Source organism: Odocoileus virginianus, chromosome 19 (genome assembly GCF_023699985.2).
Source record: "Odocoileus virginianus isolate 20LAN1187 ecotype Illinois chromosome 19, Ovbor_1.2, whole genome shotgun sequence".
NCBI classification, from domain to species: domain Eukaryota; kingdom Metazoa; phylum Chordata; class Mammalia; order Artiodactyla; family Cervidae; genus Odocoileus; species Odocoileus virginianus.
In genome coordinates this window covers 44,422,098-44,437,664 of record NC_069692.1, presented here as the reverse complement: position 1 = coordinate 44,437,664, position 15,567 = coordinate 44,422,098, and the positions used below count along the sequence as shown (strand labels likewise).

The window sequence follows — 15,567 nt, the reverse complement described above, 5'->3', positions numbered from 1 at the left end:
TTCTGAATTCTCGAAGGTACAATAAACCAGGAATAATGGCAGGTTCCTGACTCTGGCAGCGGCAGTAATCGAAGAAAAGGCAGAAGCTCCCTTGATGGTGAAGTTCTCTGGTAGTTTTGGGCATCATCTATGTCAGCTTAACCCAAGGAGTCTTTAGCACTCCCAACAACTCTGCAAGCTATTCAACATCCCACTGTAAACTCCCTCCTGCTTTTATTAGAGATCGAGTTTTCTGCAAATAACCAACAGGCATAGCTGAAAATTACAGTAGCTCCTTCTCCAGTCTCCCTACTTCTAGACTTCCCCAAACTACACAGTCCCAGCAGCAGAATTCACCTTTTGCAGCTGGCACTCAGACTGCACCCCCAGTTTTCTGTGGTCCCTTATTCTCTCCTGTGTGTGCTCAGTCATTCAATTAAGTCCAAGTCACTGCAATGCCGTGGACCGTAGCCCGCCAGACTCCTCTGTCCATGGGGACTCTCCAGGCAAGAACACTGGAGTCACCATGGACCGGAGCCCGCCAGGCTCCTCTGTCCTTGGGGATTCTCCAGGCAAGAACACTGGAGTCACCATGGACCGGAGCCCGCCAGGCTCCTCTGTCCATATGGGGACTCTCCAGGCAGGAACACTGGAGTCACCATGGACCGGAGCCCGCCAGGCTCCTCTGTCCTTGGGGATTCTCCAGGCAAGAACACTGGAGTCACCATGGACCGGAGCCCGCCAGGCTCCTCTGTCCATATGGGGACTCTCCAGGCAATAACACTGGAGTCACCATGGACCGGAGCCCGCCAGGCTCCTCTGTCCATATGGGGACTCTCCAGGCAAGAACACTGGAGTCACCATGGACCGGAGCCCGCCAGGCTCCTCTGTCCATATGGGGACTCTCCAGGCAAGAACACTGGAGTCACCATGGACCGGAGCCCGCCAGGCTCCTGTGTCCTTGGGGACTCTCCAGGCAAGAACACTGGAGTCACCATGGACCGGAGCCCGCCAGGCTCCTCTGTCCATGGGGACTCTCCAGGCAAGAACACTGGAGTCACCATGGACCGGAGCCCGCCAGGCTCCTCTGTCCATGGGGACTCTCCAGGCAAGAACACTGGAGTCACCATGGACCGGACCCCGTCAGGCTCCTCTGTCCATGGGGACTCTCCAGGCAAGAACACTGGAGTCACCATGGACCGGAGCCCACCAGGCTCCTCTGTCCTTGGGGACTCTCCAGGCAAGAACACTGGAGTCACCATGGACCGTAGCCCGCCAGGCTCCTCTGTCCATATGGGGACTCTCCATGCAAGAACACTGGAGTCACCATGGACCGGAGCCCGCCAGGCTCCTCTGTCCATATGGGGACTCTCCAGGCAAGAACACTGGAGTCACCATGGACCGGAGCCCGCCAGGCTCCTGTGTCCTTGGGGACTCTCCAGGCAAGAACACTGGAGTCACCATGGACCGGAGCCCGCCAGGCTCCTTTGTCCATGGGGACTCTCCAGGCAAGAACACTGGAGTCACCATGGACCGGAGCCCGCCAGGCTCCTTTGTCCATGGGGACTCTCCAGGCAAGAACACTGGAGTCACCATGGACCGGAGCCCGCCAGGCTCCTCTGTCCATACGGGGACTCTCCAGGCAAGAACACTGGAGTCACCATGGACCGTAGCCCGCCAGGCTCCTCTGTCCATGGGGACTCTTCAGACAAGAACACTGGAGTCACCATGGACCGGAGCCCGCCAGGCTCCTCTGTCCATATGGGGACTCTCCAGGCAAGAACACTGGAGTCACCATGGACCGGAGGCCACCAGGCTCCTCTGTCCATATGGGGACTCTCCAGGCAAGAACACTGGAGTCACCATGGACCGGAGCCCGCCAGGCTCCTCTGTCCTTGGGGACTCTCCAGGCAAGAACACTGGAGTCACCATGGACCGGAGCCCGCCAGGCTCCTCTGTCCATATGGGGACTCTCCAGGCAAGAACACTGGAGTCACCATGGACCGGAGCCCACCAGGCTCCTCTGTCCATATGGGGACTCTCCAGGCAAGAACACTGGAGTCACCATGGACCAGAGCCCGCCAGGCTCCTCTGTCCTTGGGGACTCTCCAGGCAAGAACACTGGAGTCACCATGGACCGGAGCCCGCCAGGCTCCTCTGTCCATATGGGGACTCTCCAGGCAAGAACACTGGAGTCACCATGGACCGGAGCCCACCAGGCTCCTCTGTCCATATGGGGACTCTCCAGGCAAGAACACTGGAGTCACCATGGACCGGAGGCCACCAGGCTCCTCTGTCCATGGGGACTCTCCAGGCAAGAACACTGGAGTCACCATGGACCGTAGCCCGCCAGGCTCCTCTGTCCATGGGGATTCTCCAGGCAAGAACACTGGAGTCACCATGGACCGGAGCCCGCCAGGCTCCTCTGTCCATGGGGACTCTCCAGGCAAAAACACTGGAGTCACCATGGACCGGAGCCCACCAGGCTCCTCTGTCCATATGGGGACTCTCCATGCAAGAACACTGGAGTCACCATGGACCGTAGCCCGCCAGGCTCCTCTGTCCATATGGGGACTCTCCAGGCAAGAACACTGGAGTCACCATGGACCGGAGCCCGCCAGGCTCCTTTGTCCATGGGGACTCTCCAGGCAAAAACACTGGAGTCACCATGGACCGTAGCCCGCCAGGCTCCTCTGTCCATGGGGACTCTCCAGGCAAGAACACTGGAGTCACCATGGACCGGAGCCCGCCAGGCTCCTCTGTCCATGGGGACTCTCCAGGCAAGAACACTGGAGTCACCATGGACCGGAGCCCGCCAGGCTCCTCTGTCCATGGGGACTCTCCAGGCAAGAACACTGGAGTCACCATGGACCGGAGCCCGCCAGGCTCCTTTGTCCATGGGGACTCTCCAGGCAAGAACACTGGAGTCACCATGGACCGGAGCCCGCCAGGCTCCTTTGTCCATGGGGACTCTCCAGGCAAGAACACTGGAGTCACCATGGACCGGAGCCCGCCAGGCTCCTTTGTCCATGGGGACTCTCCAGGCAAGAACACTGGAGTAGGTTGCCATGCCCTCCTCCAGGGATCTTCCCAACCCAGGTCTCCAGCACTGCAGACAGATTCTTTACCATCTGATCCACCAGGGAAGCCCATGAACACTAGGGTGGATAGCCTATCCCTTCTCCAGGGGATCTTGCTGACCCAGGAATCGAACTGGGGTCTCCTGCATAGCAGGCAGATTCTTTACCAGCTAAGCTACCAGGGAAACACCTATTAGCTTATAAATCCAACTAAATGCCTGAACCTAGGCTTTCAGAATTAGGCCGCCTGATTTCAAATCCTTGCTGCTATACTTTACTAGCTTTGTGATTTGGGGAAAGTTACTTTTGGTGTCTGAGTTTTCTCATCTGTAACCAACAGGACTTACTAATCAGGGCTACTGTGAAACTAGTTCAGATAACACATGAAAACACTTAACATAGTAAGTTTCAGTAAATATTCTCTCTTCCTGGTTCAAGCATGTCCCTTAACAACTGTCAAACAAGTTTAACATGCTTTACCCATCAATTACTCCTATGCTTTTGACTTATGTAGCTTTTCTTACACAGTATTATTTCTTATATTCTTTTTCGTCAAGTCCTGTCATTTCCTCTCTTATAATGCTGCTTGAGAACTTTTTAACAATGAGAGTTGACTATAGTGCAATATAACCTATTCCACAAATATGGACATTCTCCAAATCTTTAAAGTATTCCAGTATAGATTAAATCACTTTAAGTATGCAAAAGACAGATTTCTATGCTGGAAGACAGATTACATGAGATAAATTCTAAAGTCCCTTCCAATTCTAATATTACACAATTCTAACTGCAGTTTTAAGATGGGCTACTATATAATGTCATGTTTTAAGAGAAATCATGTAAGTCTGCTGTACACTCAAACATTACAACCAAGAAGTAATAACAGCAATCTTTGTTAGGAAAGTCCTGTTTCAATTTTCAGTCTTGAAAACTCCAGTTAGTACTCATATGATTCAGACTGAGTTTATTTTTTAAAACAAAATACATGAACAAAAAAACTAGGAGGATGACTATCAATCCCATATAACTGTTTTCATTTATGCATCTTTCAGTTCTTCTTAATACGCGTACATACTTTTAACAAGTTAAAGTCAAAATATACATACCTGGTTTCTGAGTCAATCTTTTGGTTTTGAAACAAATTTCTTTTTGTCATTTTTAAACCAATTTTTTTTCATTTTGGGGTCATATTTAATTAGCATTAAGCTCATATAAACTTCATTTTTTTTGTTTCTTTGTCCTTTTGCTACTTAAGCATTAAACCATAAGACTATATTACCAAATGCTGCTCCAAAAGTCATGTTCAGTATTTTATGTGAAACTAACAGTACTTACCTATGATGGTAGAACGCAAATGTCCAACGTGAAATTTTTTGGCAACATTAGGTGAACTGCAAGATAATTGTAAAAGTTATTTTTTTCTGTTCTACAAACAAGAGTTCTAAAATGAATTAGGTCATAGCTATAGTTTAATACAATTGTGGACTAAAGCCTTTGGTAATTTTGGACAAAGACAGTCAAAAATTAGACATTTAGAGACTTCCCTGCTGGTACAGTGGATAAGAATCTGCCTGCCAGTGAAGGAGACACAGGTTCGATCCCTAGGCCGGGAAGATTTCACATGCCAAGGAGCAACTAAGCTTATGTACCACAACTACTGAAGCCCATGCGCCTAGAGCCTGGGGTCCCTAACAGGATAAGTTACTGCAATGAAGAGTAGCCCCTGCTCGCCAAGACTAGATAAAGCCCGTGCGCAGCAATGAAGACCCAGTGCCACCAAAAATACATGATTTTTAAAAATTAGACATTAGAGCAAAGATAAATTAGATCTCAGAAAGAACCATCCTTAGGAAATTGACCCTGTGACTCAAGAGGGAGTCACGTAACATACACAGCAGCAGCACACTTAGCAAGCGGATACAGCAGAGGCGAAAAGACGAAGAAACTCAGAGAGGTTCTTTTGACACAAACAAGGTACGTTATTAGAAATTAAGTTCAGTGCACTGGTTCTCAATTCTTTAATGTCTAAAAATTATTGTGGACCCCAAAGGAATTTTGTTTATATGAGTAGTATCTATCAATATTTATTGTATCAGAAATTAAAACAAAAATATAAAAATATTTATGTGGAAAACTTCCCAGGATAACCAGAAATAGAATTTTACCATTCCAAATTCTCAAGCAACACATCTGCTAACTCTTGGTGTTTGAGAAGATGCAATTAAGATTCAGCAATACCTAATGCTTCTAGAGCACATTCACTCCCCGACAGGCAGTCTGACATACATTACATGCACTGACTCAACAGCCAGAAGAACTGTGGTGTAAGGTACTCTCATCTCTTATTTTTGACGAGAAAATTGAGACACAAAAAGGAAAAAAGATAATGAAGTACATTTGGCAATATCTTCAGGACTCTTGAACCTAGATGATGAGCATATGGAGCTTAATATACATTTTCTCTCTTTTGTGTATGTTTGAAAATTTCCTAAGTTTTTCAATTTAAAAAAAGATATTAACTAGGACACAGCTAGTTAAAAGTGGTAAAAACAAGGGCTTACTTGTGGTCTGTCTCCAAAGCCTTGTTATTTACCTTTTTAAAGGTTATTACAATTTAAAACCTTGATCTGACAGATATCTGTATACAATTGTGAAATTATGAAACTATAAGGAAATTCATGTAATCGTTATTTAGAAAGAAAGCAAATGTTCTTCTATGGGATTGAAAAATAAGTAATCTCCTGCTTCTAATCAAGAGAGAAGACAAGGCTTAGGCTTAATTACCCTTCTGCCTTAAACAACTAGAAAACTAGAAAGATTTACGGAACACTGGTTTTATGACATTGAACAGGACGGTGAAGGACTGTGATCCCCAGGAGAAGGTCAGCCAACAGGGTGACCCTTAGGACTGCCTTACTAGCAAATTCCCAAGGTGTAGCTAAAGCAGACCAATCTATACTGTGACGATGTTTATATCAGAACAGAAGAAAGGTTTCAAATCAATAATTGAAGACTCTCCTTTAAGAAACTAGAAAGGGAGGCTCAAACTAAATCCCAAGTAAGCAGAATAAAAGGGAGTAATACAGATGAAGGTTAAAAAAAAAAAAAAAAAAAGAGAAACTGTGATGTACTAACCAGTAGTGGTGGTTATGTGACCTGGCATCTTTGATAAAACTCATTAAACTGCATGTTGAAATACAGTGATCTGCACTGTACCGTATAATTATACCTCAATATAGCTGATTTAAAAAAAAAAACTATAAAAAACTAAAGCTGGCCACGGATGTGCTCATATTAAAGGAATGTAAGATACATTGTTTAATGGAAAAAGGAGAAGAACAATGTATAATGTATATGATCTCTAGGCGGGTAAGCAAGAAACTGACATTGCTGACTGTTTAAGGAAACCAGGAGACTGGGGCAGGGAGGACACTGCCTTCTCACTGCACAGCCTTTTGTCATCTTTGAAGTTTTAAAAACTAAGGTTATTATCTAAGAAAAATATTATCTCATAATACAGTTTATGCATAGCTTTTGCATTTTTAAAAATGCAAAAAAGTATAGTTGATTTACATTGTATGTCTCAGGTGCACAACGGTGAATCACAACCTGTCAAGAAAAAGCTCCATTTAAGGCTGTTATAACATGCTGCCCCGTGGGGCACGATACACCCGTGCCGCTCACTTCAGATGCAGCAGTCTGCAGGTCGCAGCCCCGTCCCTCCCCCTGCAAACCCAAGTTTGTGCTCTGTGTCTCTGCTTGTTTCTTTTCTGTTGTATAGTTAGCTTCATTTTTAGATTTCACCTATAAATAATAACATATGCATTTGTCTTCCTCTGACTTAAGTCCATCTATGCTGTTGCAAATGGTTAAGTTTTCATTCTTTGTTATGGCTGGGTGGTATTCCACACAAACCTCATCTTTATCCATCCATCTGTTGATGGACACTTAGATTATTTCCATATCTTGGCTAGTGTAAATAATGCTGCTGTGAATGCTGGGGTGCATGAATCTTTTTAGTGTTTTTTTTTTCTTCAGATATATACCCAGGAGTGATATTGCTGGATCATATGGTAGTTTTATTTTTAGTTTTTTGAGAAACCTCCATATTGTTTTCCACAGTGGCTTTACCAATTTCCATTCTCTCCAATAGTGCACCAGGGTTCCCTTTTCTCACATCTTTGCCAACATTTGTTATTTGTGATCTTTCTAATGATAACCATTCTAATAGGTGTGAGGTGATATCTCATTGTGGTTTTGATTTGCATTTCTCTGATGATTAGCAGTGTTGAACATCTTTTAATGTGCCTGTTGGTTAGAACTTTTGTACTTTTTCTTTAGAATTAGAAGAACAATCTGTCTAGAGCTTCAAAAAACCTCCTTTGAAATATCAATTTGACATTCTCTGGCACCACATTCTTAATCAGAAGGGAATACAATGAAGTGGAAAATACAAATTCAATTCCTTTGGCAACCAAAGTAACTACTACGGATTACAACTTGGATGCTTTACTGGAACTCTGAAGTATTACTTCATGTAATTTCCTCAACCTTGTAAGAAAAGAGATATTATTACTCTTATTTTCCACACCTAAGAGACTAGAGAAATAAACTGCCCCATTCCAGATGACTGAATCAGTTACTAAGTGAAAACTGGTACCCTGATCTCCTGGACTCCCGTCTTCCCAGAGGTCCATTTGTTTTGTGGGTACACTTCTCATGGGGGAACAGCAGCGGGTGGGGAAGAGAAGAATGGCTGCCGCTGCCGGCTGTGCTGTGGAAGATTAGCTCTGAACACACGAGGAAGGGCTGACTCAGGAGAGAGGCGACCGCCGCTGCTGCTTCAGGTCTTACCCTGCCCACCGGGGAGAACCAGAGTCCAAGGCAGACAGCCACCTACCCTGGCCCTTTATCACACTCCTCCTGGGTCTGACAAAACACAGGGAAGCTAACCACAAGTCACTGTGCCAGGGAGGCAGTGAAGGTTAAACATACAGGATTCAGAGTTAGCTCTGTGACTCTGGGCAAGCTCCTTGACCTGGCATCACCATCATCATCTCAATTTTAGGGCCACGTTTCTACTTTTCAAAGATTTCTTTTGATGCAGACCATTTAAAAATTCTTCACTGAACTTGTTACAATACCACTTCTGTTTTATGTTTTGGTATCTTGGCCCCAAGGCGTGTGAGATCCTAGGTTCCCGCCCAGGGACGGAGCCCTCACCCCGCACTGGAAGGACGGCTCTCAAGCACTGGACCACAGGGAGGTCCCTGGGGCGCGTTTCTCGACACAGTGTTTCTATCTCTTCACTCTGGGCTGAAGTCACCCGGTCTATTAAAGATACTGTATATTTCAATAAATTCCCTCTTCTCCCCCCTCTCATTTTCAGAAGAAATTCAGGAAGGATGTTTTCTACCAATTTTTACCCCCTGTCTACCTCTCTGTCTCTCTTTTGAAACCACAGTAAGAATCACAGAATCTGGAATACTTCTAAGGGAGGAAGCAGCTATAGTCCCCCACCAATGCCAGATGAAAAATAACAGAAAGCAGAGATGACTGCTGGGAAATGAACTCTGCTTTCAACAATGATCAGATGCTTATAAAAGTTCCAGCCTTCCTTAACGCCTTTGGGAAAAAGCTGAGAGAGGCAAATCTGTAAGTGAATAAACTGCAGTTCAAAAAGCCTTCAGAATACAACTCAAATGGAACACGCTATTTTTAGACATTTCTTACAAGCATAAACAAAAGTGAGTACTACATGGGAAACAAAAGCTTTGCAGAGAAACCAATGGCGAAGAAAGACTAGTCTTGGTGTTCGACTCTGGCTGGGAGAGCGGTGGTAAAGAGGAAGTGAACATGAAGGTGCACGGGTGGCAAATTTCACAACTGGCGACAGCGCTATTTCAAGGGCGAATGTGCAGTAACAGATACCATACTACTTCCCTACTGATATCCCTTACTGCTGGTTAGGTGAGAGCAAGGAGTGTAAGAGTACTGAAGTGCCTCCCCAGAGAAGGGTACGTACACTGCATCACTGTAAAGACAGAATGAAAAGAATTCAAAGTGTCCACACACTCTTTGCCACTCTTTCATTAAGAGATATAATTGACTTCCCTGCCCGGAGTCAGGGATGATCTTGTGACTTGCTTTGACCAGTGGTGACATAAGTGATGATATACCCATTACAAGACCAGATGTTTTACTATTTTGGAGTCCTGAGCACCTTTGTAAAGAGGTATGGCTACTCTGCTGGAGAGAGACTACAGAGAGATGCCTGGCCAGCCCACAGGTGAGAGAGCAGAAAAGTAAATGAGTCACCTGGATTTCTAGTCCCAGTATAATGTCCAGATGACCAGAGTTGCTTAAGTGACCACAGGCAAGCAAAAAAACCCATTAGGCTATGGTCTCCCCAGTTTCCTGGTCTATACATGAAACATAAAACAACTGTTTGTTGTTTTAAAACACTAATCAGTAGTGTGGCAAACTTTTTCTTAAAGAGCCGGACGGTAAATATTTTAGGCCATCTGGTCTCTATCTCAATTATTTGTCTATTGTACTCAATTGCCATTAGTGTATCAGAGTAGCCACTCTGACAATATGTAAATGAACATCTAAGACTGTATTCCAAACTTACAAAAATACAGCAGGCTGGATTTTGCCCATGAGCTAAAGCTTGCCATTCCCCGCATCAAGTTTTGTAGTGGCTTGTTACGCAAGAGATCACTGAAACTTCAAGCAGCCTTCTTTGGGGGATGGCCTTAGTGTAGCTCCCCTCTGCTGTGAGGATGACTGCTGAGGTCTCTCTGCTCTATCGATGCAACAACAGTTAAACTTTAAACACCCTGACTGGAGCACACTGGTGGCGCAAGATTTATTCCTAATTTGTACCTGCTCCATAAGAAGGCAGCTCACTCGACAATCAATCCTTGTCATAAACAGATGAGTTTACCACGTCTTAGAGGGTCTGCTTTTTCTAAGAATAGGGTTGAGTGGCAGAAGACAGCACAAATAGATCCCATTCACCTCTGATCATCCAGGTGCTAATCATAACTAAGTTTAAGTTATCACAATAAATTATGAGTTAAGAAACTGGAAGTCGTATTTACCACCTCCACTTAAAAAAATTTTCCACAAAAACATGTACTAAGACAAAGGCTCTAGCATGTTCTAGTTAAGTGAGAAAACAGCTCATCGACACTTTTCCTTAGCTTTGAATAAGGCAAATACAATTTCTCCAAAAAACGGTCATGAGCGGTCACCTGCCAGCCGTACTCCAAAAGTGATCGCTTCTTCTTTTTTGGCTACCTAAGAACAATTCAAAGATTAGATGGTTTTAATGATGGCATGTAAGAAAGTTATTATGAGGACTATGCAGAGCCATGTTAAAACATCAAGATATCTTTCTGGTAATTTTAAATAATATGCATTTCATGCAATGATGTTGGATCTGAATTGGTAACATCAGTAAAAACTGAGTTCCAGTAGTAATAAGCACTCCTATAGCCGGAACTTGGCTTCTAAATACCTTCCTCACAAAAAGGGAAGTAGGACTTCTTGGGAGAAATGGACAATTCCAGGTCTGCGTAAGACTGGAACATCTCAGGCCAAAAAGAAGGTACGCCAGGCCGTACAGGAACTTGCAAAGAGCACAAAGGTGCCTGATCTGGGATAATCCGAGTGTGTGTGCTCAGTCACTTAGGCGTGTCTAACTCTGAGACCCCATGGACCGTAGCCCACCAGGCTCCTCTGTCCATGGGGATTCTCCAGGCAAGAATACTGGAGTGGGTTGCCATGTCCTTCTCCAGGGGATCTTCCCAAACCAGGGATTGAACCCAGGTCTCTTGCATTGCAGGTGGATTCTTTACCATTTGAGCCACCAGCAATTCCACTTCTGGGCATACATCCGAAGGAAAGAAAATCAGTATCCTAAAGAGACATCTGTTCTCCCGTGTGCAGTGTAGCATTATTCACAGTCGCCAAGGTACGGAAACAATCGAGGTGTCCATCCGTAGATGAAGGGTAAGGAGAATGTGGTGTGTCTGTATGATGGACTGTGATTCAGCTTTTAAAAACAAAGGGAATTCTGTCATTTGCAACAGCACGGATGGAACTGTAGGGCATTATGCCAAGTGAAATGAGCAGACAGACAGAGACAAACACTGCGTGCTATCACGTACATGTCAGATCTCAAGACTAAACAGTCACACTCTAGAAACAGAATAGAGAAGTAGCTGTCAGAGGCCGGAGGCCAGGGGAAACAGGAGGAGGCTGGTAAAAGGTTTAGACTTCCGGCTGTAAGACAAATAAGCACTGAGGATCTAAAGTATAACGTGGAGAGTATACTTGATAACACTGTCTTGTTTAACTGAAACTTGTTAAGCAAGTAGAACATATGTTCTACACAAACAAAGAAGTAAATACGTAAGGTGACAGAGCTATTAACTAACTCAGTTGGGGAAATCCTCCCACAGTGTGTGCGTGTGTGTGTGTATATATATCAAATCATGCTGCACACGTTACTTTATAATTTTGCCAATTATACCTCAATAAAGTTAAAAATACATACACATATGTCACAAGCACAAAAAGCTTGTTTTCTGGTAACTATATTACTTTGAAATTCTTAATATGATAGTAACCATTATATGTACCTTAGGAGTCTACTAAAATGAAGAACTAGATCTTATAAAAAAGCAAATAAAAAATCTATTAATACATAATTAATAAAGGAAAAAACCCATAATAATCATTAGGTACTTTTTTGATTAAATTTCAACAAGTTTTATTCATGGTTTAATGATCAACTCACTGTGACTTTAAGAACATAAGCTCACTGATTTTTTATTTTTCCATGTGTAATTTTGTGAGACCCAGATAATAACAGTAAAACACCCACCTGCCCAGTCAGTTGATCAACCAATGCATATGATCGGTAGCTACTCACCTGAATTCAACCACGATCCTCCTCTGGGGGAGGCCAGAAAAAAGTTCACTTTTTAATCCATATTTTGAGCCATCTTCAATCACCTGTTGCAGTACAGTCTAAAGAGTAAAAGGTATGGGATTTAATGATACAGAAAAATTGCAATTTTCTTAATTACTTTGTTACTGCGAACTAATTCTTGCTAATTTTCTCATTCTAATTTACGGAGCTGAGAAGTTTACAGCAGTTAGCAGCACTGCCTCCTTTGATCGCTAATGCTAATCAGAGCAGTCATGACACAAGTTAACATCTGTGGGGCCTCTGTGCCCTGTTATACATCATGTCTATTCATCCTTACAGCAGCCAATGATGTAGGTAGTTTACAGATGGAGAAACTGAAGCTTAGAGGGATAACTGCCAAAAGTTATCCCATAGCAAATAGCAACAATAAAACCAGAAGCAGCATCTAATATTTATTGAATGCAGATTACAAGCCAGGCACTGTACTAAACATTTTATATGTATTATATATATCACTCCTCACAACTACCCTGAAATGAGTATTACTTTTACAAGCGAGGAAACAGAAGCTCAGACTGGTTTAGTAACTTTCCCTAGGTCACACTGCAAACCTTTGCTCACTCCACAGCTCAAGTGTTAACTCGGCATGCTGCTGCTACTTCTGTGATACTGATGACCGCAGTAACGGCAGAAAACAAATAAAAAATCGTAACTCAAGTGCCTCCTGGCCAAATAAGAAATGAGGCAATACCACAGAAACTGGGAAAACATATTCCAGGTTAGTTTTTAGTTATTAACCATAGAATTACTATATAGGTCACAAAATTCATACTTTATTTTTTGCTAAGGGTGATGATGCATTTATTCATTATTTATTTTTTTATTGTAGGATTTTGAAATGACTGATAGGTTTTTACTTACTCTTATACTGATTTTGCTCCACAAACAGGATTTTAAGTCCTAAAAATGTAGTTTCTGACATGAAGAATTCTATCATTAGGGCTGGTTAAGACAGTCACTAAATCGAAAAGGCAGAAAGGCAGTAGGAGGCAACAAAGCAACACTTTTAAGAAGCCTCTATAGAGTGCTAGGCTCAAGTCTAGAAGCTTCTGTTATCTTTAAGCCTTACAATCTTAAAACGGGCCACATACCCCATTTAACTGATGCAAGAGCTAGGTTCAGAAGTTAAGGTTCAGACACAGAGAAAACCCTTCACTGACACTGCGTTAAGCCACACAGAGAAAGGATTACACAGACATTAAATACAGTACTGTCTACAGTACACGAGGGACCCATTCAATGTTTGTCACTCCAAGAACAGGGGTCACAAGAAGACTGCAAGTAGGGCGGTAAATGTTACAGGTAACTCATACTGGGACCACTCAGAGGTTGAGGCTTGTCCATCCTTTTCACCTTCTACCCCTTTTTATGTAAGGGATGGCAGACTCCAAAAAGGTACTGGCAGTTACAATTCTCTTTTAAGAAATGACTCTTGAATAAATGACTCTGGCTAAACAAACAAACAAAAAAAACCTTTAAGACTACCTTACGTGCTTTGCTTCCAAAACATTCACTGACAATTCAACCCACCTGCTAACTATATATAGTTTCTTTCTCTACTGCTTCACTGAAGGTGTTCTCAAAATCAGTATTTTAAATGCCAATCCAGCTGAATACTTAAGTTGTGTTTATTATTTTTATCAATTCATTTTTTGTAAAATTAAAAAAATTAAACAAATTAAGACAAGGCGAAAGTCTGCTCTAACCCTCACCCCTGTCTGCCTTCCCCAGGGGTAACCACTTTTAAGCATCAATTTGGTGGGTGACGACTCCCTTCGCCTTGAAACTACCCCTCCTTCCTTGGTTGCAGTGACATCATTCTACTGACTTTTGCTTTCCTTTGCAGATCCCTCTTTCAATGCCCACCCCGATTCCCTTGCTGCACTCTTTTCTCACTTCTAGCTCCTTACTTACACTTCTCCTAGGTGTAAAGTCCTAAGACTTCATCACTTACCTACCAGAATCTTGTGCTACAGGTTGATCTACACAACTCAGGACTCAGCATGTCTCTCAGGCACTTCAAACAGAACATACTCCCCTTCTTTTTACATTCTTCATTTCTACAAACTTCACTCTGAACCCTCCAGCTGACCAAGTCAGGGACCTGGGAGTTCCTGAGATCTACCTTTTCCCTCAACCTCCAGAGTCAGTCATCTGTTAATCACCAAGCTCTGCACGTGCCGTCTCCTACGCATCACTCTAGTTCCCTCCTCTGGTTTAGACCCTCATCATCTGTCAGCGACACCGCTACAAAAACTAGAACAGAAAAGTCATGCCTATATGATATAATACACGTATCTAATCAGGTCTGTGGGCTTTCCTAGTGGCTCAGTGACAGAGAACCCGACTGCCAACACAGGAGACACAGGTCCGATCCCTGGGTTGGGAAGAGCCCCTGGAGAAGGAAATGGCAATCCACTCCAGTGTTCGTGCCTGGGAAATCCCAAGGACGGAGGAGCCGGGTGGGCTAAAGGCCACGGGGTCACAGAAGAGTCGGACATGATTTACTTTCTTTTTCAAGGTTTCAATGATTTCTTACCACTTAAGTGACTTTACAGTTTCTGGTTTGATTTTTACATGCATATCATTTTTACTTTTTTAATTTTGAGGAAATCGGTTTGTTGAAAAGCACACTGTAATACTGATAAAAATCACAAGTTAGAAGTGTTGTTTTATAGTAAGAGATAATATATAATGATTAAAATCAAAGAATCACCACAGGTGCCACCTGTGACACACATAACACACTGCGGAAACGACGACAGAGGAAAGGCTGTAACTGTTGGCGGAGCACGTGAGGCCCTTCCCACCATGTAACTTCATATCCTCCCCAGGCCATCCAACGTACAAATCAGACTCAGTCACCTCCTGACTTCTAGACAATGCCATATTCTTACTTGTACCCTGGCCCAACTGTCCCCTCTGCCTGGAATGCCTGCCCTCGTATCTCCCAAGGATATTCTTTATTTTCATCCTAATTCAAGGTTATCTTTTGCCTCCTCAAGACAGATTTACTTTGATGGAGTGAAGGAAAAAAAGAAGAGATTTATGTGCTTCTTTCTTTATACTGGGATTGCATCTTATACATGCCTTCATTATATGGTTCATCCCAGTGTCTAGCCATTACATATTACATTGTGATTTTTTTAATGCTTTTCTTTCTTTGAGGCCAGGACACATGCCATTTTGTCTCTAGATTTTAGTAATATAGTCCCTGGCAAATAATAAGCAAGGAGTTTATTGAATTAGAGGGCACAAAGAAGAATGTCAGAGAGCTAGTAAAGTTCCCTGATATTACAAAAGAGAAATAAGTTAGGGGCCATTTATTCTCCAATATTTATGTTTAAAGGTAAGATATACTTGGTAATGTAAAAGCAGGTACATAAAGAACTTAACAGAAATTAAATCTTTCAAAAGTTTCACTTTTTGGAATGCTTTAGCCAATTAATGACTATTCCAATTGGCTGGTACTTTCTGTTTACCTACCACCATTCCATTTTCTGT

General features: G+C 43.4%; 1 protein-coding gene across 7 annotated transcripts in view; it reads right to left on the bottom strand.

Moving 5' to 3' along the window:
* Positions 1 to 15,567, bottom strand: part of RARS2 (arginyl-tRNA synthetase 2, mitochondrial) — a 90,027-nt gene that overhangs the window by 50,398 nt on the left and 24,062 nt on the right. For all 7 annotated transcript variants that reach the window (XM_020879140.2, XM_070450145.1, XM_070450146.1 and 4 more), the window contains exons 5-6: positions 12,004 to 12,101; positions 4,395 to 4,450 (exon numbers count right to left, since the gene is read on the bottom strand). In XM_020879140.2, coding sequence (XP_020734799.2) covers positions 4,395 to 4,450; positions 12,004 to 12,101 — 154 coding nt within the window. The remainder of the gene's footprint in view (positions 1 to 4,394; positions 4,451 to 12,003; positions 12,102 to 15,567) is intronic.